Source organism: Oncorhynchus tshawytscha, linkage group LG20 (assembly GCF_018296145.1).
Source record: "Oncorhynchus tshawytscha isolate Ot180627B linkage group LG20, Otsh_v2.0, whole genome shotgun sequence".
In the NCBI taxonomy this organism is placed as follows: Eukaryota; Metazoa; Chordata; class Actinopteri; order Salmoniformes; family Salmonidae; genus Oncorhynchus; species Oncorhynchus tshawytscha.
The window spans coordinates 51,974,847-52,001,577 of NC_056448.1; the positions used below are offsets into that span (position 1 = coordinate 51,974,847).

Here is a 26,731-nt window from a genome sequence, read left to right on the forward strand (position 1 = left end):
GGTGATGTGGAGGTAAACCAAGACCCTGCGTGTCCCCAGGAACAAACTTGTTGACTTCTGTAACTGAAAAAGCCTTGGTTTCATGCATATTAATATAAGAAGCCTCCTCTCTAAGTTTGTTTTACTCACTGTTTTAGCAGACTCTGCCAACCCTGAATTCTTTGCCATGTCTGAATCCTGGTGTAGGAAGGCCACCAAAAATGGAGGTTTCCATCCCAAACTACATTTCCCTTCTAGATAGAACTGCCAAAGGGGGAGGAGTTGCAGTCTACTGCAGAGAGCTTGCAAAGTTCTGTCATACTTTCCAGGTCTATTATGCCTAAACAGTTTGAGTCAAATTTTAAAAATGAATCTCTCCAGAAATAAGTCTCTCACTGTTGCCACCTGTTATAGACCTCCCAGCTGTGCCCTGGACACCATATGTGAATTGATTGCCCCTCATTTATCTTCAGAGTTCGTTATGTTAGGTGACCTAAACTGGGATATGCTTAACACCCCGGCAGTCCTACAATTTAAACTAGATGCCCTCAATCTCACACAATTTATCAAGGAACCCACCTGTTACAACTCTAAATCGGTAAATATTATGGGCACCCTCATAGATATTATCCTGACCAACTTGCCCTCCAAATATACCTCTGCTGTTTTCAATCAGGATTTAAGTGATCACTGCCTCACTTTCTGCATCCGCAATGGGTCCCCTCATCACTGTCAAACGCTCCCTAAAACACTTCTGCGAGCAGGCTTTTCTAATCGACCTGGCCCAGGTATCCTGGAAGGATATTGACCTCATGCCATTAGGATGCCTGGTCGTTCCTTAAGTAATTCTCACCATCTTAAATAAATATGCCCCTTTCAAAAAAATGTACAACTGAGAACAGTTATAGCCCTTAGTTCACTCCAGACCTGACTGCCCTCGACCAGAACAAAAACATCCTGTGCCAGACTGCAATAACATTGAATAGTCCCCGCAATATGCAACTGTTCAGGGAAGTCAGGAACCAATAGTCAGTCAGGAAAGCAAAGGCCAGCTTTTTCAAGCAGAAATTTGCATCCTGTAGCTCTAACTCAAAGGTTTTAGGACACTAAAGTCCATGGAGAACAAGAGCGCTTCCTCCCAGGTGCCCACTGCACTGAGGCTAGGTAACACTGTCACCACCAATAAATCCACAATCGAATTTCAATAAGCATTTCTCTATGGCTGGCCATGCTTTCATGCTACCTCAGTCCCGGCCAACAGCTCCGCACCCCCCGCAGCTACTTGCCCAAGCCTCCCCAGCTTCTCCTTTACCAAAATAGCAGATGTTCTGAAAGAGCTGCTGGACCTGTACAAATCAGCTGGACTAAACAATCTGCACCCTCTCAAATTATCAGCCAAACTTGTTGCAACCCCTATTACTAGCCTGTTCAATCTCTTCCGTCTCGTCTGATATACCCAAAGATTGGAAAGCTGCTGCGTTCATCCCCCTCTTCAAAGGGGGAAACACTCTAGACCCAAACTGTTATAGACCTATTTCAATCCTGCCCTGACTTTCTAAAATCTTAGTCATGTTAACAGATGACCAACCATTTCGTATCCCACCGTTCCTTCTCCGCTATGCAATCTGGTTCCCGAGCTGGTCATGGGTGCACCTCCGCCACGTTCAAGGTCCTAAATGATGTCATAACCGCCATCGATAAAATAGAGTACTGTGCAGTCTTCATTGACCTGGCCAAGGCTTTTGACTGTCAATCACCACACTCTTATCGGCAGACTCAACAGTCTTGGCTTCTCAAATGACTGCCTCGCATGGTTCAACAACTACTTCTCAGATAGTTCAGTGTGTCAAATCGGAGGGCCTGTTGTCTGGACCTCTGGCAGTCTATGGGGGTGCCACAGGGTTCAATTCTTGGGCCGACTTCTTGCTCTGTAAATATCAATGTCGCTCTTGCTGCTGATTCTCTAATCCACCTCTACGCAGACGACACCATTCTGTATAGATCTGGCCCTTTGGACACTGTGCTAAAACCCCTCCAAATGAGATTCTATTCCATACAACAGTCCTTTCGAGGCCTCCAAGTGCTTGTAAATGCAAGTAAAACTAAGTGCATGCTCTTCAAATGATTTCTGCTCACACTCTCCCGCCCGACTAGCATCACTACTCTGGACGGTTCTGACTTCAAATATTTTTATTTGACCTTTATTTAACTAGGCAAGTCAGTTAAGAACAATTTCTTATTTTCAATGACGTCCTAGGAACAATGGGTTAGCTGCCTGTTCAGGGGCAGAATGAAATATTTGTACCTTGTCAGCTCGGGGGTTTGAACTTGCAACCATCCGGTTACTAGTCCAACAGTCTAACCACTAGGCTACCCTGCCGCCCCAATATGTGGGTAACTACATAAACCTAGGTGTCTGGTCAGACTAAACTCTCCTTAGACTCACATTAAGCATCTCTCATCCCATATTAAATCTATATTCGGCTTTCTATTTCACAACAAAGCCTCCTTCACTCATCCTGCCAAACATACCCTCTAAAACTGACTATCCTACCGATCCTTGACTTCGGGGATGTCATCTATAAAATAGCCTCCAACACTACTCAGCAAACTGGATGCAGTCTTATCAGTGCCATCTGTTTTGTCACCAAAGCCCCATATACTACCCACCACTGCGACCTGTATGCTCTCGTTGGCTGGCCCTCACTACATATTCATCACCAAACCCACTGGCTCCAAGTCATTGAAGTCTGCTAGGTGAAGTCCTGCCTTATCTCAGCTCACTGGTCACCATAGCATCACCCACCCGTAGCATGCGCTCCAGCAGGTATATTTCACTGGTCATCCCCAAAGCCAACACTTCCTTTTCTTTTCCTTCCAGTTCTCTGCTGCCAATGATAGGAATGAATTGCAAAAATCACTGAAGCTGGAGTCATATCTTCCTTTAACTTTAAGCATCAGCTGTCAGAGCAGTTTAGCAATCACTGTACCTGTCATGGCCAATCTGTAAATAGCACACCCAACTACCTTACCCTCGTGTGTGTTTGCACCCCAGTATTTCTACTTGCACATAATCTGCACATCCATCACTCCAGTGTTAATGCTAAATTGTAATTATTTTGCCTCGATGGCTTATTTATGGCCTTACCTCATCTTCTACACTCTTCTAAATTTGCACTGAACATTTTTCTATTGTGTTATTGACTGTTTGTAACTTTGATTTTTGTTCACACTTCTTTGGTCTCAACTGGCTTACATGGTTAAATAAAGGTGTACAAAAAAGAATGAAGTTGCTTATAATGGTCAGTAAAAAGTTTCTCTCTCTTTCTTTCTCTCTCTTTCTCTCTCTTTCTCTTTCTCTCTCTCTCTTTCTCTCTCTTTCTCTTTCTCTCTTTCTCTTTCTCTCTTTCTCTTTCTCTCTTTCTCTTTCTCTCTCTTTCTCTTTCTCTCTTTCTCTTTCTCTCTCTCTCTTTCTCTCTTTCTCTTTCTCTCTCTCTCTCTCTTTCTCTCTCTCTTTCTCTCTCTCTTCTCTTTCTCTTCTCTCTCTCTCTCTCTTTCTCTCTCTCTTTCTCTTTCTCTTTCTCTTTCTTTCTCTTCTCTTCTCTCTCTTTCTCTCTCTCTTTCTCTCTCTCTTTCTCTTTCTCTTTCTCTTTCTCTCTCTTTCTCTCTCTCTGTGTAGATTATGCACCCCCTCCGGCAGACCAACGTGTCCAGCCCCTGTGAGAAGCTCCAGTGTTCCCACATCTGTCTCTTGGCTCCAGGACTGTCTACAGGCCCCAGAGCTGGGTCTACGGGACCCAAAGCTGTGTGTAGATGTGCAGCAGGGCTTCTCCTGGCTGGGGACGGCCTCACCTGCTCCACCCTTGTAGACACCACCTTCCTCTTGCTCCTCTCTCCTACTGCAGTTACACAGGTATGTGACTCCAACTGCAGTCAGTCATGTAGGACAGTATAGTGATTTTACATAAACCTGACTGTTGGTCAGATAGCCTCCACCTATAGATGACTCTAGATTAATGTCTGCTCGTGTCTTTCTGTTCAGATATACCTTAGCACCATCCATAATGGTGTGGGGTTGAAGCGGTTGCCTGAGCACCATATATGGTCTCTGCCGTGGGCGCACCAGGCCTCGGGGCTGGATTTTGCTGTACAGGAGAGGAATTTATACCTGGCTGATGCTGCGCAGGGCTCAGTCGATCTCCTGAAACTGAGTAGCTCAGGCCTGAAACATGGCAGTAGAGTCCTGAATCTCCAGGATGATACAGTGATGGCTCTGGCTGTGGACTGGGTCACACTAAACTTGTACTGGAGCAGCAGGAAGCAGCCTGACCTACATGTCACCACCACCAGGGGGCAGCACACTGCACCTCTACTCCAACTAGGCCTTCAGGGAACCACCTCCATCGCCCTGCACCCCCCCTCAGGACGCCTGTGCTTCACGGCCTTGGGCCAGGTGAATGTGAGGAGCCTGCCGCAGGTGGACTGTGCCTTCATGGATGGACGTAGTCAGAAGCTGCTCTGGAGGAAGGCTGTGATGCCAACCTCCCTTCTGTTCTCCAACAAGGGCACTCGGCTGTATTGGGCTGACATAGGTGAGACTGTAACCTGTACTAGGCTGTTTTGGGTGAGATTATAATCTGTACTGGGCCGACATGGGTGAGAGATTGTAACCTGTACTGGGCTGACATCAGGAGATATATAATAGGTACTAACTGGGCGGACCTAGATTATTATGGCACTTTACAAGCAATGTGGAATACCTCATTGGGATGAATTGATTTCCCCAGGCCTGCTGTCCTCAGTGAAAACATGTCCCTTGTTGCAGGTGCTGGAGTAATCGACTCCATTCTTCTGGATGGTTCTGGATATAAACAGTTTAAAGCAGATCCTGGCCTCATGTCCTTCACACTGGCTGAGAACGTGCTCCTGTGGAGCAGCCTGGATAAAGGTATACCTCACACCCCTAAAACCTTGATCAAACACAGCTCTACACCTCACTAATCCACACCGCACACCCATAAACCCTAGATCAAACACAGCTCTATCGCCGCACCGGAAAAAAATACCTCACTTATTCTTTGGAAGAGGGGGATAGTGTCTGAAACCGTTAGTTGCGTCTGGTTGGATAGCCTTTGCCGCTCTGTCAATGCGGTGCTGATGAAGCACTCATGCAGTGTGCCAGAGCACTTCCACTGTCGGGAGGAATGGTAATTTATATTAATACATGCTTCTCTACCAACCACCACGGAAGCGTAATCATGGTCTCATATTCGCAGATGTAGGAAAGATCGCTGTTATGCTTGAATTCCACCCAAAACCGAGGAAGTCTGAGCGGTTGTATGAATCCAATCGGTACATCAAGTAAAGTGCTTAAACTTGCTAGGTTGCTCTTAATTTCGATTCAATACGACTCGCCATAAGTGTGGCGTCTGAACTTTTGCTAACCTCCCCGGCACCACTAATTCTAACCTTGAAAATGGTACAATCCAACACCCCTAACCATAACCTTGACAACAGTACAGCCTCACACCTCACCCTACATTCCACACCTCACACCCTTAACCCCTGAACAGTACAGCCCTAGCCCAAACCGCTGAAAGACACAGCCCCACCCTTCATTTGGAATTCCGTAAAGTGAGTTTGGAAGAGGGGAAAGAAATGTCTATCAACAGTGACAAGCCACCTGGGTCTGACAACTTGGATGGAAAATAACTGAGGATAATGGCAGACTATATTGCCACTCATATTTGCCATATCTTCAATTTAAGCCTACTAGAGTGTGTGCCCGGAGGGAAGCTAAAGTCATTCTGCTACCTAAGAATAGTAAAAGCCCCTTTTTACTGGCCCAAGTCAGCCTCTACCCAAGCCTTAGTAAACTTTGGGAAAGAATGTTTGACCAGTAAACAAATTGACAAGACTTTCAGCATGCTTATAGGGAAGGATGTTCAACAAGCACAGCACTTACACAAATGACTGACTGATAGAAATAGATTAAAAGATTGGGGGAGGCTGTTTTGTTTGACTTCAGTGCGGCTTTTGACATTATCATCAGTCTGTTGCTGGAAAAATGTAGTGACAAGGAAAAGTGTGAAGCCTGTGAAATTCCCAAGATTTCTGCATAAATTGATCTGATATTAATCTAAATCACAACAATAGACAAATTGTGTGCTTAAACTAACACAAATGATTGTATTTTTCTTGTCTATATTGGAATACGTCATTTAAACATTCAGTGTAGGTCGGAAAAAGTATGTCAGCTAATCTGGAGTCAATGACAAGATTGGAGATGTTGGTTAGAGCTGCCTTGCCCAATAAAAAATGTCGCAAAATTTGAGTTTGCTATTCACAGAAGGCATTACCTGATGTGAACCATGTCTCGAACAAAATAAATCTCAAGATCTAAGATTACGAATTGTAGACTTGCATAAAGCTGGAAAGGGTTACAAAAGTACATCTAAAAGGCTTGATGGTCATCAGTCCACGGTAAGACAAATTGTCTATAAATGGAGAAAGTTTAACACTGTTGCTACTCTCCGTAGTCGTGGCCGTCCTGCAAGGATGACTGCCTGAGCACAGCACAGAATGCTCAATGAGGTTAAGAAGAATCCTAGTGTCAGCTGAAGACTTAAAGAAATCTCTGGAACATGTTAACATCTCTGTTGACGAGACTACGATATGTAAAAAAAACTAAACAAGAATGGTGTTCATGGGAGGACACCATGGAAGAAGCAACTGTTGTCCCAAAAAATATTGCTGCACGTCTGAAGTTTGAAAAAGTGCACTTGGATGTTCCACAGCCCTACTGGAAAAATATTCTGTGGACACATTAAACTAATGTTGAGTTGTTTGGAAGGAACACAGTATGGGAAAAAAGGCACAGCACACCAACATCAACCTGATCCCAACTGTAAAGTTTGGTGGTGGGAGCATCATGATTTGGGGCTGCCTCAGAGCCTGGGCAACTTGCTATCATCGATGGAAAAATTAATTTCCAAGTTTATCAAGACTTTTTGCAGGAGAATTTAAGGCGATCTGTCCGCCAATTGAAGCATAACAAGTTGGGTGATGCAACAGGACAACAAACCAAAACACATTAGTAAATCAAAGGCCCAGTCAGTCCTGACCTCAATCTGATTGAGATGCTGTGGCATGACCTCATTAGAGCAGTTCACTCCAGACATCCCAAGAATATTGCTGAACTGAAACAGTTTTGTAAAGAGGAATGGTCCAAAATACCTCCTGACCATTGTGCAGGTCTGATCTACAACTACAGAACATTTTTGAGGTTATTGCTGCCAAAGGAGGGTCAACCAGTTATTATATCCAAGGGGTCACATTCTTTTTCCACACTGCAATGTGAATGTTTTCATTGTTCAATAAAAACAAACATAATTGTTTTAGCATATTGTGTTGACCTAGAGTAAGTTCAGATCAAATTTTATGACCAATTTATGCAGAAATCCAGGTATTTCAAGAGTTTACATTTTCTTGTCACTGTTATGCCCTGCTATATTGTGGATAGAGTTACCTTTCTAACAGAACAGAGGGTGTTCTTTAATGGAAGCCTCCAAGATAATGCAGGTAGAATCAAGAATTCCCCAGGGCAGCTGTCTAGGCAGCTTACTTTTTCAATCTATACTAACGACATGCCACTGGCTTTGTGTAAATAAATCTGCCCATAAAAGTGTTGCTCTGCTGCCTTAACAGCACTGTCAACAAGGCAGGTCCTACAGGCCCGTGTCTTGTCACACCTGGACTACTGTTCAGTCGTGTGGTCAGGTCCCACAAATGGGGCCGTAAGAACATTACATTTGGCTCAGAACAGTATGGCTGGCCCATGGATGTACACAGAGCTAACATTAATAATCTGCATGTAACTCTAACCTGGCTCGGAGGAGAGATTGACTTCATCACTAATTGTTTCTGTGAGCGGTATTGACATACTGACTGCACCGAGCTGTCTGAACTACTGGCACACAGCTCAAACACCCATGCATACCTCACAAGACATGCCACAAGTGGTCTCTTCACAATCTCCAAGTCCAGAACAGACTATGGGAGGCGTACAGCACTACATGGAACTCTATTCCACATCGGGTAACTGATGCAAGCAGTAGAATCAGATAAAAATAACAGATAATTCACCTTATGGAACAGCGGTGACTGAAGCAAACTGCATACATGGTACACTGGCTGCATGTCATTAGTAAAGATTGAAACAAGTAAAGGGCCTAGACAGCTACACTGGGGAATGCCTGATTTCTAATAACACCTTCTGGCTCTGCCTCTCTGTTGTAGATGTGACTAGAATCTGGTTCAGTGATGGATTTCAGCCCAAGCAGCTGTTTGAGGTCAATACCAATGTAGTGGCACTGAGGGTTTACAGCAAAACCAGTCAGAAAGGTGAGTGTCCACCACGGCCCAGTGAATGTGTTCACTGTTAGGTGACGTTATAATGCTGTCAATCTGCAGTAAGGTGACGGTATAACGCTGTCACTGTGCAGTTAGGTGGCGGTATAACGGTGTCACTGTGCAGTTAGGTGGCGGTATAATGGTGTCACTGTGCAGTTAGGTGGTGGTATAACGGTGTCACTGTGCAGAGACACTGAACAAGCGCACTTCCTCTGCGTGTAGTGTTTTCGGAGGTAAGTAGTGTCACATCTAGCTCTGCCAATGGTCTAACCAACTCTACTCTGTCCTCTCTGTCCCAGGAACTAACAGCTGCTCAGAGCGGAACGGAGGCTGCAGTCAGCTGTGCCTGGCCTACCCAGGGGGGCGTAGCTGCCGATGTGGACGTGGTTACCAACCTGTCGACACCAACACGTGTAGCCCCTCCCCCCCCCTCCAGTGTCCAGAGGGCAGCAGGGCCTGTAGCGACGGCAGCAGGTGCCTCCCCCTCACAAAGTTCTGTAACCACCAAACCGACTGCCTCGACCATTCAGACGAGATCAAATGTGAGTAACCCCAACCCCGTCTGCCCTGCCTCGCATAAAGAATTAGTGAATAGACTATACCCCTGACTCACCCATAGAAATAAAGTGAACCGATTATACCCCCTGACTCACGTAGAAATAGACTACAGGTTGGCTGACAACTTCACAAAAATGATGCTCGACTCGATGTGGCCGAAAGGTGTGCGTTATGGGTTCAGATAGCTAGTAACAATGACAAGAAGCTGCTCATTGCATCTTATTTTCTGGTGTTTTCACTGATGTCCGATCTATGCTAATATGGAGAGACAAAATTAAAGATAGCTAACCAACAATACTAACAATGTATTTAAGATCTCATTATGCCTTCATAACAATGGAGCTGTTCTATTAATGACCCATATCGTGTGTGAGCTCCGTTGTGTTCAGTATCAGCAGGTTAAGTGTGAGCTCTGTGTTCAGTATCAGCAGGAATGAGACACTACACCACTACATGACAACTTGTTTGGTTAGAATTACAGCTCTGGTTTGCTGCTTTGTAATTACATGCACAATACAACACTTTCTTTCTTTCAACACCAATTTGAAGCTTTTTTTTCTGCATGTTCAGTGCCTTCAGAAAGTATTCATACCCCTTGACTTATTCCACATTTTGTTGTTACAGCCTGAATTCAAAATTGATTAAATCTCTTTTCTCACATCTTCCACAATACCCCATAATAATAAAGTGAAAACATGTTATTAGAAATGTTTGCAAATTTAATTGGAAATGAAATACAGATTTCATTTGCATAACTATTTACACCCCTGAGTTAACTTTGTAGATGCACCTTTGGCAGTGATTAAAACAGTCTTTCTGGCTAAGTCTCAAAGAGCATTGGATTGTATAATATTTGCATATTTTATTTTCACATTTCTTCAAGCTCTGTAAAATTGGTTTTTAGTCATTGCCAGACAAACATATTTTTCAGGTATTGTCATAGCTTTTCAAGTAGAGTGAAGTCAAAACTAACTTGGCCACGCATGAACATTCAGTGTTTTCTTGGTAAGCAACTCGTGTTTTAGGTTATTGTCCTACTAATGTGAATTCATCTCTGTTTGGAAAACAGACAACCAGGTTTTCCTCTAAGATTTTACCTGTGCTTAGCACCATTAAATGTATTTTATTCTGAATACACTTACTGCACATAGTGAATCCATGCAAGTTATGTGACTTGTTTAGGATTTTTTTTACTCATTAACTTATTTAGCCTTGCCATAACAAATGGGTTGAATACTTTTATTCAGGCTGAAAACAGAACAAACTGGACAATGTCAAGGGGTGTGAACTTTCTGAAGTAAATGGGTCTAATGTGACATTGTAACAAAAATATAGCTGCATGCAGTTCCACATGTGTACTTGGAGGAATAAAAGTGACATTTATGCAAATGATCCCATATCTGAACTTCATACAGACATTGGCATGTCAAATTCAAGGACTTTCAGGCACTCGTTTGGCTGTAAAGCATATTTTGAAAATCTGAGATTACAGCGTGATTAACAGAAGGCTACGCTGTGTCATTATTTCATTTGTGATTTTCATGAAAAGATGTTTGGCAGACTAAACTACTTCCAGACTCATATCAGACACCTAGGTATTTGTCGTTGTCCACGTATTCTAGGTCCGAACCCGCTGAGTTCCCGTAGTAAACGGGATATTTTGTCAGGACAAGATGCTAGAATATGCATATAATTGACAGCTTAGGATAGAAAACACAAGTTTCCAAAACTGTAAAAATATTGTCATTTGATTGCTTTTCTGATTTCTGTGACCAAGTTGCCTGCTGCTAGCTGGACAAAATGCTATGCTAGGCTATCGATAAATGTACACAAATGCTTGTCTAGCTTTGGCTGTAAAGCATATTTTGAAAATCTGAGATTACAGCGTGATTAACAAAAGGCTACGCTGTGTCATTATTTCATTTGTGATTTTCATGAAAAGGAATATTTCCTAGGAATATTTGTCCGTTGCATTATGTTAATTAGTGTCGGATGACAACTGTCCCGGTTCACGGGATGGGGTGTCACTAATGGTTAACTTGGCTTTCGAAGACTTTAGAAAGGCAGGGCAGGATGGATGTAGGTCTAACAGTTTGGGTCTAGGCTGTCGCCCCCTTTGAAGAGGTGGATGACCGCACCAGCTTTTCAATCTTTAGGGATCTCGGAAGAAACGAGAGGTTGAACAGACTGATAATAGGGGTTTGCAACAATGGCGGTGGATAATTTTAGGAAGGGAGGGTCCAGATTTTCTAGCCCAGCTGATTTGTACGGGTGCTGGTTTAGCAGCTATTTCAGAACATCTGCGATCTGGATTTGGGTGAAGGAGAAGCTGCAGAGGCTCGGGTAAGTTGCTGCTCGGGGTGAAGAGCTGTTGGTTGGGGTTGCCAGGAGGAAAGCATGGCCAGCTGTAAAAAAAATCTTAATGAAATATTCAATCATCTTAGATTTATCGGTGGTGACCGTGTCGCATAGCCTCAGTGCAGTGGGCAGCTGGGAGGAGGTGCTCTTGTTCTCCATGGACATTAGTGCCATGCAAATTTCTGTTTGAAAAAGCAATCCTATGCTTGCTGTGTTTATTGGTTCCTGACTTCCCTGAACAGTTGTATATCGTGGGTGACTATTCGATTAATGGAGGTGTGGATGCAAGGACTGACCATGATATCAAAATAATTTTAACCATGGTATGAGGCTAAACAGTGTTTGTTTACAAGAATGTTTACAAACATTAGAACAACAAGCTTATTTTTTGTGTTCTCATTGTGACAGTTGAACTAAGCTCATGAGGCATGTATAAGTTATATTGTTCAAGAATCATTGGAGATGTGTGGGGCAACTACAGATTGCCCCTTTAAGTCTATCAAAACTGTGCGAGTTTGAGCATTTGTCCATTAGGCTTATGCGGCAGGTAGCCTTGTGGTTAGAGTATTGGACCAGTAACCGAAAGGTTGCTAGATCGACTCCCCATACTGACTAGGTAAAAATGTCCTCCTGCTCTTGAACAAAGCAGTTAACCCACTGTTCCTAGGCTGTCATTGTAAATAAGAAATTGTTCTTAACTGACTTACCTAGTTAAACAAAGAATAAATCAAATGTTATATTTATTTATTTTATCAGCATGAATTAGGTTGAGCAATAAAATCCCTACTTTTATTCCATAATAGGCTGGGATCTGCACTATGCAGCTGTTGCAAGAGTGGCTGGCCACTGGTTTCAAAAACAATGATTGATGGGCATCTTAAACTTCTTCAATTCAACCATTAAATGGTTCAAACACACTTTTAAATTTGAACAGCCATCCACACAACAAGCCGTAAGGCGCAATTAGCTAAATGAGAGAACCGCAGTATTATTCACATCTATGCGCTGTGTAGTTATCAAAAATATGTGAAATCCGTATTGCCATAGACTACACCACTGCTGTTATCCTTACTTCCAATCATTTATTCAAGTTGGATAATCATTGGATGCCGACAGCAGTCGCACCATTGGAAGAATCACCTTGGATTGTAGCCAACAAAAGCCTATTCCTGAACTTTTCCCACAATCCATCAAACACATTTGGTGTGTCATCATAGTGGTCTCTGACTTGTGGTCCGACTCGCTCAGGTGGGACTTTTTCAATGCTAATTTGAATGTCATTTGAGAACAAGTGTCAAAGATTCTAATTCCAGTGTTTCAAAAGTATCTAATCTGATAACAATATTTTGGCTGGTAATGTTTTTGTTCCCTGTTTTTGTAATCCATTACTCACCAACCCTGACTATATGATATGACTACTTACACTGCCATAAATGCAAAGACAAAGTAAAGTTAAATCATAAGATTTTGGACATCTGTCAAGACAAACTATGATAAAAGGTTAAACAGGTTTTAAATCAACTGGTGAATTTTATAGAAAATTGCTATGAATCCCCCCTTAAATCATCATGTAATGATATGGGGGGGAAGTGTTTTATTATCAGTGACAGTGTAGGACATGTCCAGTGTAGGAAATGTTCACTGGTAACCTAGTATATAGAATGAAACTGCTGGTTGATTAGTGCACGTTTGCTGTACTTTTAGACAGATTTTAATTGAGGTTGTGACATCCCTTTCATACAAAGATGTTTTTCTGGCAACTTTTTTCCTTTTCTTTATCTGAATGGTATTGCCGTTATGAAAACAAACTTTTATTTCCACCTTACGACCTTATTTCTGTAAAGTTCTGCCTACGGCTCAAGGCTGGTTTACGGTTGGTCTATCGACGTTGTTGCAGTGACATGCACAACCAAGTGATATCATTGACCTGTAAAATAGGCCTAATTAAACTATTCCTTTCTTTTGAAAATATATTTGATTAATTGTTGTTCCTTAGGACCTGCCTAAATTCATGAATAATATATTTACTTTTGATGGTGTGTATCAATGGATTTTAAAATGGCCGCCCACCTACATCTGCAGACCGCTACTACCATTCATTCCCAGCGTGCTCGAAAATGCATGCAAAAATGGGCCTGTTAGAGTTGCAAAATCATTAGCCAATATTTTTTATTAGGAAATTACTGTAAATCCAATGTGAAAACAGTAAGTGTAACACTGGTTCTCTAACACCCTGTTCTCTTATTATAACCAAGGATTTCTCTGTAACCTCCAGGTTGGTCTGGAGTGAATCCCCAAGATGTCAGCCATAGTAAACCTTCCCAGGGGCATGCTGGGAGCACCGTCCCCCCTAGCCAGGACTGGTCTGGGAGGACCACCACCGGGGGGGTAGAGGTGCAGAAGCTGGACTCTGAGTCATGTGATGCCCAGCAGTGTAATGGACATGGGAAATGTGTGACAAGGGGTGGAGAAACCACCTGCCAGTGTGTTCTGGGATACCATGGTGTGTTCTGTGAGGAGGGTGAGGGTCCAGGGGTCAGTAATGCCCCCCTCACTTTGGGCATCCTCAGCCTCATTGGTGGAGTCCTCATCGCTGCTGTCATCATCAGGAAGAGGTAGTCTCAAATAAAATCAATGTGTTCAGTATTTTCCAACCCCTGAGACACACACACACACACACACACACACACACACACACACTCTAGTGGAATGAAGTGTCTTTCTCAAGGCCCCAATGTCAGTAGATGTATTCGCAGTCTTCTGGTTTACCTCTGTCATACCTAAGACTTTGAATGAGCAAACCTAAAGTTTTCTACAGTCCACCTCTTTAACTTGTAGGCCAAATGCATACCATTCATATAACCTGTAGACCAGGGTTCCCCAACTGGCGACCCACGGCCGGATTTGGCCTGCGGGTGGTTTTATTTGGCCCCCCAAGTCTTCTAGAAAAAATAATACAATTAGATTTGCTTTTTATATTTCTTTATACTGTAAAAACACAAATCAGCTCCAAGTCATTCTAATTCAAGAAATCTGTTCCCAACTATTTCCGTGATCAAGATAGCCCTATTTGGTAAAATACCAAGTCTATATTATGGCAAGAATGGTTCGGTTAGGGTCGTATTTCTCAGAGTAAATAACTCACGGACACTAGAGAAGCTTAACCAAGTATAATTCTTCCCAAAGGGTCATTGCAGCTGTAATTCAGACCAAAAAAACATTTCACACAAGCACTGATATAACCCTTTCTCCTAGGCTAAGTCTCCTACACAACCGAATAGCCAATGCATCCCTGTTGCTAGGAAGAACCTTAGTGATATCTGTTCTTCCTCACTTCATCTGACATGAACTCTACCCCAAAGTGCTCACTCCTCCCCAACTAAAGGCTGTCATGGTTATTGATACCAGACTGTCTCTTCTCCCAGAGGATCCCTGATGTCAGTAACATATCCTGACATAATGTAAATGTTATACATTACCCTCTCTCCCTCAGTGGCATTGTTAGTTTCTAGGATCTCCACCCGTCTACCCTTATCTATGCCTGCCACATGTAATCGCTTCCCTGAACTCAACACATTCCAAGCTTAGTTGTCCCCACTATATACCTTCCTCCTATAACCCTTAACTTCTGTTGTAGACCCTCAACCTTAGCACTCCTTCAGTGACATCAATACGTAACATTTTTCTCAGAACCCAACAGCTCAAATAAGTAAAGAGAAACCACAGTCCATTTACTTTAAGACCTCAAGGTCAGTCAATATGGAAACTGTCAAACTTTGAAAGTTTCTTCAAGTGCAGTCGCAAAAACCAAGTGCTATGATGAAACTGGCTCTCATGAGGACCACCACAGGAGTGGAAGACCTAGAGTTACCTCTGCTGCAGAGGATAAGTGCATTAGTTTCCAGCCTCAGAAATTGCAGCCCAAATAAATGCTTCACAGAGTTAAAGTAACAGACACATCTCAACATCAACTGTTCAGAGGAGACTCAATCAGGCCTTCATGGCCAAATTGCTGCAAAGAAACAACTACTAAAAGATGTCAATAAGAAAACAATTGCTTATAAGAAACACGAGCAATGGATATTAGACGGGTGGGAATTTGTCCTTTGGTATGGAGTCAAAATTAGAGATTTTTGGTTCCAACGCTGTGTGGGTGAACAGATCTCCGTATGTGTATTTCCCACTGTAAATCATGGAGGTATGGTGAGGGGGTACTATTGAACTCTGTTCAGCATTTATTTGGGTTGCAATTTCTTAGGCTGGTAACTAATGCACTTATCCTCTGCAGCAGAGGTAACTCTGGGTCTTCCACTCCTGTGGCGGTCCTCATGAGAGCTCCTACCTTGTCACAACTGATTGGTTCAAACACAAGAAGATGAAATTCCACATACAATTTTAAGAAGGAACACCTGTTAATTGAAATGCATTCCAGGTGACTTCCTCATGAAGCTGGTTGAGAGAATGCCAGGAGTATGCAAAGCTGTCAAGGCAAAGGCTGGCTACTTTGAAGAATCTCAAATATAAAATATATTTTGATTGAACACTTTTGGTAGAAAATAGGAAAATATAGAAACCTAGAATGAGTAATGTCCAAACTTTTGACTGGTACTGTACCTATATACCCCTACTACTCTATACCGTACTGCTGTATATCCTACTGCTGTCCCTAACCCAATGACTATCCCTTACATAACTGCTGTTTACCCAACTACTATATATCATACTGCTGTATTCCCGACTGCTGTATACCATACTGCTGTATCTATATACCTGTATACCCTACTGCTGTATACTATATACCCTTCTGTATTCCTTGTATACCCCTACTACTGTAATCCCTCTATACCCTACTACTGTATACTATATACCCTACTGCTCTAAACCCTACTACTGTAATCCCTCTATACCCTGCTAGTGTATATGTACCCTACTGCTCTAAACCCTACTACTGTAAGCCCTCTACTATTGTATTACTACTGTTGTGTCTTTGGCTATCCCGGATTAAGTGATAAGACATGCTATTCTATAAAATCCTTTCTCTGTAATTAATATTACCTGATTGAGCTAATCATTTAAATGTAATTAACTAGAAAGTCGGGGCACCACAAAATAATATGTATAGAGCTGTTATCTTCTGAATAAACTCTTAAAGACCTAGTAATATTTTACATCAATGGCAGTCAATATTAATCGTCACACTATTTCAGTCTCTGAAAGTTGTAAATTCTTGGCTATCTTCACGAACCCTGGCTAACAAGTTATATCAGCAATACAAAATGTAGTTTATTTATTTACTAAATACCTAATCACCTAATTCTGTGTATGTAACCACACAGAATTACATACACAGAATGAATCATACCTTGATTACAAATTGTCATATAGGAAAATGTCCCTAGTGGACAGAACAGATATGACAGCTGGTTACTCAAAGAAAAGGGTTTGAGTGAAATAGTGGGAAGACTGAAGAATAAAAGGAGAAGTTATGTCTATCGGGCGGTAGGCAGCTACTCTATCGTAAATACAGAATGTTATGCATTCTAAATTACCGCCCATTTGGAAAAGGAAAATGCAATAAATATTTACTCTGAGCTGCGCTTCAATAGGTTGGTGGTAGATGGAAGGCCGTGTTGCCCAACAGGTCTTTGTCCTTTTGAAGAGTGTCTCTGGTGGTGAAAAGGAAATGTTGTAGTGTCGTCGTTGTGTGGTAGATGGTATACTCTCTGTCCTCTCCTAGCCCACGTTTTACAGCGGCTGCTGCTAACTCGACGGCTAGGAGGTATCACTTCTGTAGTGAATAGGAGTTCAAAGTTCATACCATTCGCAACCAAAGCTCATGCTGAGGCTGGCTTCATTCTGTAGTTATTATCTGAATCCTGACATCGGACCGTCGTCCTAATGTACCCAAAACAGGAGGTTACATTTTTGTCAAGGGCTTATATAGTGGCGGGAGAGAAGGGTGTTTCATTAGTTTATAAATCATGTCTCTTCACAGGGGCGGGCCACTGATTTGAGCAGAGCTCTAATCTTACGAAAACCCAATTCTCTCAATTGGAAGCTAAAATTGCATTTAATCTTTTCACAAGTTTCATTTAAATTGCATTTAAATTGCACAACAATTCCACTTGAATCTGATAACTATGTGTAGACTTTCCCAGATAGTGTCGTCCTGTCATCAGTCTTAATGTCTCAGATGACAACCCAACTGACATAATATTCATTAAGTACCAATGCATATTTTCAACTGGTTCTATTACCTAAATATGGTTCCTTTCCCTCCACTTGTTTGATGTTCCCAGACTTTCTATGTTTAACAAAGACTAATCGAGAGTCCCTCTGTAGAGTCAGAGGGAAGGGAGAAAGGTAAACCTTACTAAACCATAAACCTTACCCACAAGCCAACTTCATGACACCCTGCTCCTAACCCTACTACTATATACTTTATGGCTATTTACCCTACTACTGTTACCCTGCTGCTCTATACCTACATTGTATACCCTGTTATATACCTGTATATCATACTACCATAAACATATATACCCTACTCTGTGTTTAGCAGAGCAAGAGCTGCAGCTCGGGGCCAGTCCACAGACAAGGAGACTCTGATGACCAATATGGATGAACAGACAGTCTACGCTGTGTCTTTCAACAACGATCTGTATGATCCTGACCAGGTACCTTAGAGTTAGTGTAAAGGTCTTTTATATGTTAGGGTTTAGCTAAGAGCTTTAAAACCAGAGCGTTTTGGTCTGCCACAGCACTGCCATGCTTTGTTCCCCACCATGAATGATAGTATTTTCAATTAAAACTTTTTTTTTTTCCAGGAATTGATCTCGTCTGCTGATGGGACATCTCAACATCTGTAAATGTTGTCTTTTCTCTTCTGCTCTGAAATAAAGTCTAGGATGTTGAACCTCATGGTGTATTATTTTCTCAGACATCACGTGTAGCTGAACATCACAGCCATGTAGATCAGTTTCCTGGCCGCATTATGAAAAGTTGTGGTCATAAACCTGTTATGGGGGTTAGCTTAGTGTGAGGCACATAGATGGACAATGAAACACCACTGGTGGTGGTCTCGAAAGAGGGGACGGTTTTTAAATATAGGGACAACTCTCCGGTTAGTGGATATAGAATGACCAGCAGGAGACGGATGCACCATTCAAGTTCATTACCACAGACATGGCATTGAAACGGGAAGTAATGTCGTTAATAATCCTGTTCTCAGTAAAGGCTAATGGCAATACAGCATGTAGCCAGGCTTAGCACGCAGTCCTTGATGTAATACTTCATTCACTACATGACTGTGTCCAGAGGAAGATCATGGACTGTTCAGGGAACGCTAGAGAGATTAAAGGAGACGGCACGAGTCAAAATGATTGATTGATGACCCTACGTCATGATGACGCGTGCATGTTTAAATATGGGCCCCCGCCCTGTCCCCCCTGTTCGTGTGGTCATGTGTTAGAGGGTGGTTGTTATTTTATAGTATGTCAGGCTTTGAAGTAGTCCAGGTGATTGATGAGTAGGGGTCTGGTGGAACTGGGGGGGTTTGAGTGTTTGAACTTTTGGGACCGTGTATGTCCCCCACCCCCAGCTTTATCTCCCTTATGTTTGTTATCGGATGAAGTAGGAATGTCCGGGGCTATAGAGCTGTGGCATATGCATTATAAATGTCCAGAACAAGCCATTTTTAAGACCTGAATATTAAACATCTAAAGTATGTCTACAAGGGCAATTCTAGTGCTTTGCAGCTCATGTCATGAATCCAACGACAAAAGCCTGGAGGATGTTTTGCGTGAGGCTCCAGAATGTTTTAAAGGATGTTTGTGTACAAGCGAGGGACATATTTCGTACATATTCAACCCTGAGGAATCTACGGTTAAGATATTCACAGACAGCGTGTCCCAACCCTTTTATCGGGCAGAACCCGAGACTTTTTCTCCAGCGCTAAGGATGCGAGAATGGCTTAAAATAAGACTAGCGGTGTGTCAAATGGAACGCGCCCTGAGTGCTTCAAGGCTGCCGGATATGCATTGGAAGAACAAGTCTGTGGACGAAATGATCTGATGGCCCTAAGAGTCACTTCAATGGCGTATACCCCGGACTCCAGAGTGACAATTTTAGCATGTGATCAATAGTGCAATAGTGCAATAGTGCAATAGTGCAAATGCTACAAAAACGGTCAGTTCATATGTATCTTCCAAAGCATGCAAGGATGTACATTTTTTTCAAATGTTCAGTTTTAAATGGTGCGATTACCACATTTTCCGAACCCTGATGAGTAAGCTGGACAGTCTTTTCGAAAATCGTGAACAATTACAGCGATGGCCGAGGTTATCGTTGAGACATACCCAGGACCAACAAGGTCGAAGGCGGATCTTTCCCTGGAGTGAAAGTGGACAGAGCTTCGATGGAGCGGGGAAAATACTTTGCGATGGGGAATTGGAAATGGATAATGGGCGTGGCTAACAGGACCCTATATCTGTAAGAAATAGTAAAAAATGTTGAATTATAACGTGTGTTAGGTGTTAAATATTTAGAATTAAATCATTGGTTTTGAAAATGTATCGCACCCATTTAACTAAGGGGAAGCGCTCTTTTCTCTCACGCTAGGGTCTGGCGCAGTAAGATCTGAAAAAACATGTATTATTTTATAGTCTATTCCTACAATGGTATGTTATGAACATCACGGTTTATTAAAGTTTGTAATAATGTACAAAGACCGGCCTCCAAGGTTTTTTTTTACATAAAACACGTGTGATGCATGTTTAAATATTATTCAAATGTGTTACTTAATTCAAACATGTCTTAAAGGGTGTACGAAATATTTTAGAATTCAATAAAAGGAATTTTAAACTATCTCACCCGTAACTAAGGCAAAGAGTATTTCACATCATCCCCCAGCTCTGTCTCGAAGAAAAAGACATGGGAAATAGGGTTGCGTGCATGAGTGGGCGTGTGACGGAGCCGCAGGAGTGTGTGTGTGCATTTCAAGGGTTTGTGTGTGTGGGTTCAACACGGGGTCCCATCGCTCTATCTGTAGAGCATCGTTTGAAACCAAGGTTTGCGCTATCGGCCATATGGCATGTCAAGATATCGGCCGACCGCCCGGGGTTAAACACTGATATCTAATCAACGCACCGGGAGCCCAGCAAACCCGATGCAGACAGAACGGTTCTTTGAATTCACAGCCTTATGGTCTCTAAAACAAACATACAGCGGTTGTTGCATACATCTCTCCCCGAAACTCATTCCGTACTTTTCGATAGTTGGGGAACTATTTTTAACACGGTTAGCACTGCTTTAGCGCAAACCCAAAGGCCCGAATATTTAGCTGCCCGGACAGATTAAAAAATATATTCTGAATAAGTGAATCTCTCATAATGGATATTTCTGGAGGTGAGTAAATGAAAAATATATTTTAAGATTTGTTTGAATATTATGGTAATATTAAACCCTAGTTATTTGGGTATTTCAGGCCAAAGGCCAATATAAGGTAAAGAATGTATATATATATAGCGTATAACGTTTAATGTCTAACGGTGGTTAGAATCCCAAACATTTACGCAGCTTTTGCGCGATTTGCCGGATCTGGAGCAACATGAGGCTCAAAAGTCAGTCAGTCGCCATCAGCCTTTTTTCGTTGTTAGTCCTTATAATTAAACACACACCCAAGAATATTTATATATAAAAATAAAAAAATAGTGTGTGCTATTTAAAAACTTTTGTATTTACAGCCGACATGCAGCCAAGAATGATAAAGGATTCGTTATGGACATCTGACACTGGGGACTTAGATGCAATTCTAGCGTTCTGTACGAGCGATTTAAAAAAAAAAAAAAATTAATTTTTTTTATCAAACTCACCGAGAATACAGGGAACGTCGACTCCCTCCCGACATATTCCCGACCCCAACAGGCAACGAACAACTGTGGCCCAAGTACATTGCTCAGATTCAACGCCACCCGAAAACTACTGTTGGGCCGGGAACTTGCTGCTTCACGATCCGGCGCTCCAGGGACACTATGAGACCATTATACATTTTGTTATTAGTTATAAGCCTTTTTATTAGTTATACCTCTGATAGCATATGTTAAAACAAGGACAAATAATGTTTTTTCAGACTGCCCGGAGACAGCCTCTGCAGAATCTGGAACGCTAGAGGAAAAAAGTCTAGAGCCCTCAGGATCCTCAATTCGTCAGAACAAGCGCCAAAAAAGCCGATGTATTTTAAATTTGTTTTGTTAATATATATTATTATACCGGAAAGCTATTTGACAGTTTATGTATCTAACATATTTTTTTTATTTAATAACAGAATTTTGTATGTATTATTTTCATTTTCACATACATCTAGAGCTGGGGGATTCCGGCGCACCGAACATTCCCGATGAAACACCCGAGAGACTTGTTTTGAATGACATGTCAGATGTTGACGACCAGCTGTTCTGTGATGCGGCCAACCTTATCTACCCCGTCAATTCTACGGCCTCAGTACCTGCAGCCGAACAAGAAAGATTTTTCACATTTTCCAGGGCTTTGAAATCTTTGAATGTTTTGCTATACAAACGACTGGGGGATTTAATTGAGAGACAGTACAGAGACGATATGTTATTCTGGCATAGAACAATTCCACGCATGTTAAACAGCAACCCCATTAAAAAACGCAAATACAGATGCTAAAATCATACATGTAACACCAACCATTCCAGAAAGACCCAAAAAAACGAACACCCTTAATTATCCAAAAATGGCAGAACTACCGCAACAAGGGGAGACAGTTGAAAGCCTCTTATCCCAGATTCCAGCAGAACTCCTAGAAGTTATTAATCGTATGAACGAGTCAGGGATGTCAAATGAAAGCATAATAACAGATTCCAGCCGAACTCTTAGAAATGATTAATCGCATGAACGAGTCAGGGGCGCCTGATGACAACATGTTATCCCAGATTCCCGAAGCCCTCATAACCTTAATTAATCGGATGAATGAGAGTCAGACAATTTCGGCCCCTGCCACTCCAACAGAGAGAGACCAACCAGTAACACCCAGGTCCGTAGAGTGAAACGCCACAAGATGTTTTTGGGGAGTTGGAAAATTGTCTAAATCTGGCGGCAGATGGTCTTGATAGACGTGTCAGGGTTGTGTACAGGAAAAAATTCAACAATAGAGATTCGACAGTTTTTCAATTTCCTATGGGTGAATCAGAATCTTGACTATGCTTTATTTTACATGATGATAATGGACACTCTAAACGATCTGTTAGAGACGGCAAGAGATTATGGCGAACGACGTGATGTCTTACGGTTGGAAATTTGTGGAGATATACTGTGTTTTGCAGGCTCTTATTTTACCCAATGGCGAAGCAGATCTTGAACAATTTCCCGCGCTGCTAGAACGCGTTCAGTCAAATTTAGCCATCATAGCCGATCGGAACACTCGAGCTTGTAGTGCAAATAATACGTCAACCCAAGGGGGGCGGGGGACAAAGAAGGAAGTTTGAGAGCCTAATGCAGTCAGAAATCATAAGCAATAAAAGGGCCTACCTCATAAACGTTCACAATCCCAATAATAAGCTATGTTTTGCAATAGGCCTAGCGCATTTACTTAACCCTGGATGTACTGATCTGACGGCATTACAAAAAGCTAGAGAGATTCAAACGGCGGTGGGTCTCGGGATACATGATGGGGTGGCATTCTCAGACAGTCAAATTTGAAAACTTTCTGAATATAAAGATTGTGGTTTTGTACCACAGTAGAGCTAATGCATCTCGAAGTTCCAAAACACCTCCCAACCACACCCTCAGATTCTGTACTTTTATGTGCAAAACTAACATTACTACGCCGTTACCAACATCACAGCCTTTTTAGGCGCAGCATATGTGTCCATCCTGCCATACCGGCTACACCCGAAAGGGGGGGCACTCGTGCCGTTTAACTGTTCTGTATGTCAGGATGCAGAGTGCCCTATGCAGCCCCTAAACTTGACACCCTGTGAGGATTGCCACCGCACATGTTGTTCGACCTACTGTTACGATGAACACACAATTGAAACATGGCACCCTAAGGCCTGTAAATCTGTAAGCATTTGTGCCATTAACAAGAAATGCCCAAAATGTCATTGCAATTACAGCCTTAAAATAGATAGCCCAAAACCACATGTGTGTGGAATCATAAATTGTCCAATCTGTAAAGGGCCTTTGAAAAGCAGAAACGCTGAAGTGGTTCAAGAAGTGCCACAGGTTCAAGAAGTGCCACACGAGTGTTATATTCAGCCCTTGGCTGAAGATGAACATTCAGAGAAATGTGTTCTATGATTTTGAGACAAATCAGCAATCGGGGGATCATTTGCCTATTTTTGTATCTACCATGACATTCAAGGGGGAAAAGTGGTCTGCAGAAGGATCCAATTGTGCACTACTCTTTCTAAAACATTTTAGAAAACCACAGTACCGAAACTTTACGTTTATAGCCCACAATGCTAGAGCCTACGATTCTTACCTGCTTCTGAATCCATTGATACAGCAAGGCGTGGCACCCTGGGTCATAGCTCAAGGTAGTAAAATCTTGTGTTTTGTAGACCCCGCCTTCAACCAGAGATACATTGACAGCCTAAGCTTCTTACCAATGCGATTGGCGCAAATGCCAGAGGCCTTGGGTTTTGAAAACTCTGTGAAAGGCTGGTTCCCCCACTTCACATCTGAGGCGAATCTAAATTATGTCGGATCATATCCCAGCCCTGAAATGTACGGGTGTGATCAAATGTCTCCCAAAGAGCGTGAGAGATTCATGACGTGGTACGAGACAGTAAGACATGGCACCTTTTGATTTCCATAAAGAGATGGAATCATACTGTGACAATGATGTGGTTATACTTTGTGAAGGATGCCTCAGATTCAGAGAAGAGGTAATCAAAGATGCAGGCATTGACCCCTGGAGTTGTACAACTATTGCATCGGCATGCATGAAAACCTACCGTACACACTATCTGCCTACAGCCTCTATAGCTATCCCCTCGCCTGACAACTACCGACGCCAATTCAAGTCATACTCTAGTGGGTCCATTCAATTGTTAGAGTATATGGCCCAGGATAAAGACATTTTTATTCAACATGCTTTGAATCGAGGGGAGAAGGCATTTGGCTCTTACCATGTTGATGGCTACACCCAGATTGACGGGGTTGAGACAGTGTATGAGTACAACGGTTGTTTCTTCCATGGTTGCAAATCTTGCTTTGTGCCCCAGAACATGTGTCCTAACCCAAAGACTTTTGGGGAAATGTACCAAGAGTTTCAAGACAAAGTTGGTTCTTTACAGGCTACTTACGGTCTAAAAGTGGTTGTTTTGTGGGAGCACGAATGGACAGCCCTCAAAGTCTGATCCTCATGTTCAAGCCTTCCTTTCCAGCTTTGACACCCCCGAGCCCCTGGATCCCAGACAGGCCTTGTATGGCGGCCGTACCAATGCTTTGACATTGCGGTATGTAGCGCAACCCGACGAGACAATAGGCTATGTAGATTTTACATCCCTTTATCCGCATGTAATGAGTTCCTCATCCTATCCTATAGGGCATCAGGAAATTATTCATCGTGATTTTGACTTACCTCAAAAATATTTTGGTCTGATCAAAGCAACAGTCTACCCTCCAAGGGGTTTGTTTATAACTGTGTTGCCTTACAGGGGCCCTCAAGGAAAACTTTTCTTTCCCCTTTGTCGCACCTGCAGTGAAAACATACAACAAAACCCATGTGATCACACCGATCAAGAAAGAGCCCTGACAGGTGTATGGGTCACAGCTGAATTCTCTAAGGCTTTAGAGATGGGCTATCGTGTGGCCAAAATCTTTGAAGTATGGAACTTTTCAAAGAAATCAAGACACTCTTTTTAAAGAGTACATCAAGACCTTCTTGAGATGTAAGCAAATGGCTTCAGGCTATCCTGCATCGGTCACAGATCAAGAGAGTAAAGACAGGTACATTCAAGACTATCATGACAGAGAAGGCATCCTTCTTGACCCTGACAGAATATAGAGGTCAACAAAACCAAACGAAATGTGTCGAAATTGTACTTAAATTCGCTTTGGGGCAAATTAGCGCAGAGGTGTAATATGCTAACAACGTCGATTATTAAAGACCCTGAAGAATTTTGGGAATTTGTTTTTTCGGACCAATACGAAATTTCACATTTTTCATTCTAGAGTCAAGACATTGCCTTGGTGCAATGGCGACGTAACAAGAAGTGGGTTCTACCCCCGGGTAATGTAAATGTGTTTCTTGCAGCATTTACCACGGCCTATGGCCGACTTGAACTGTACACGCTCATGGAGCAGCTTCAGAGGCGGGTTCTTTACCATGACAGACTCTGTGGTCTATGTAAGCAAACCGGGGGGGTTGGAGCCCCCCACTTAGCAACTATCTGGGTGGCTTAACGAGTGAACTCGCAGAGGGTGACCATAATCACAGAATGGTCCTCCTGTGGTCCCAAAAGCTATGCTTTTAGGACTCTAAAGAATCACGTGGTTTTGAAAGCCAAAGGCGTGACTCAAAACTATGAAAATGCCCAGCGTGTAAACTTGGAATCAATCACACGCTTGGTCGAGGGGTTCCTAAATGACAGGAATAGTGACTTGGAGATTTTGAGCTCCTACAAAAAGATGGTTAGGGATAAAAAGGGCTTCCATCTGAGGAATGCCCCACTCACTAAAAGATTCAGGGTTGTCTATGACGAGACTGCTTTTGCCTGACGGGACCACATTGCCCTATGGCTACTGACTTATGCTACATGCCACAGTGTGTCAGGCGTGACTCAAAACTATGAAAATACCCCGCGTGTAAAAATAGGAATCAATCACACGCTTGTTCGAGGGGGTTCCTAAATGACAGGAATAGTGACTTGGAGATTTAGGAGCTCCTACAAAAAGATTGTTGGGTATAAAAAAGGGCTTCCATCTGAGGAAGGCCCCACTTACTAAAAAGATTCAGGGTTGTCTATGCTTTTGCCTGCCTGACTGGACCACATTGTCCCTTTGGCTACTGACTTATGCTACAAGCTACAGGGTGTCTTAAAGCTTAAGATATAATGACTGCTGTAGAAGGTTTTGACCCCCGGTTGCAACTACCATTTTCGGCCTTAATCGCAGGGCCTTCGAATAGTGGTAACTTGTTTTGTAAAAAGTATTTGAGAATTCTGAACATGTGTTATCTCAAAAGCCTGATAATGTTGTGTGGTGTTATTGTTATCAACCTCTGTATGATGAATTGTTGAAGACAATAAAAATCAAGTTTGTTGAAGGAATACCTGATTCCCTGTCTGAACTTTTACCACCTCATAAAAACAATCTGCTGGTTTTGGACGATGTGCTATTTGCAGGTAGCTAACATCCTGAAATTGCCCGAGCGTTTACCCAATATACTCATCATAGA

General features: G+C 42.5%; 1 protein-coding gene across 5 annotated transcripts in view; it reads left to right on the plus strand.

Moving 5' to 3' along the window:
* The window catches only part of LOC112221621 (low-density lipoprotein receptor-related protein 2), a 97,226-nt gene extending 79,001 nt beyond the window's left edge, over positions 1 to 18,225 (plus strand). For 4 of the 5 annotated variants that reach the window (XM_042302799.1, XM_042302802.1, XM_042302803.1 and 1 more), the window contains 8 exons: positions 3,659 to 3,892; positions 4,022 to 4,571; positions 4,805 to 4,927; positions 8,278 to 8,382; positions 8,691 to 8,933; positions 13,583 to 13,922; positions 17,864 to 17,981; positions 18,132 to 18,225. In XM_042302799.1, coding sequence (XP_042158733.1) covers positions 3,659 to 3,892; positions 4,022 to 4,571; positions 4,805 to 4,927; positions 8,278 to 8,382; positions 8,691 to 8,933; positions 13,583 to 13,922; positions 17,864 to 17,981; positions 18,132 to 18,173 — 1,755 coding nt within the window. In that variant the 3' untranslated portion in view covers positions 18,174 to 18,225. The remainder of the gene's footprint in view (positions 1 to 3,658; positions 3,893 to 4,021; positions 4,572 to 4,804; positions 4,928 to 8,277; positions 8,383 to 8,690; positions 8,934 to 13,582; positions 13,923 to 17,863; positions 17,982 to 18,131) is intronic. The other variant, XM_042302800.1, reaches the window with a different exon arrangement.
* The last annotated feature ends 8,506 nt before the right edge of the window (positions 18,226 to 26,731 follow it).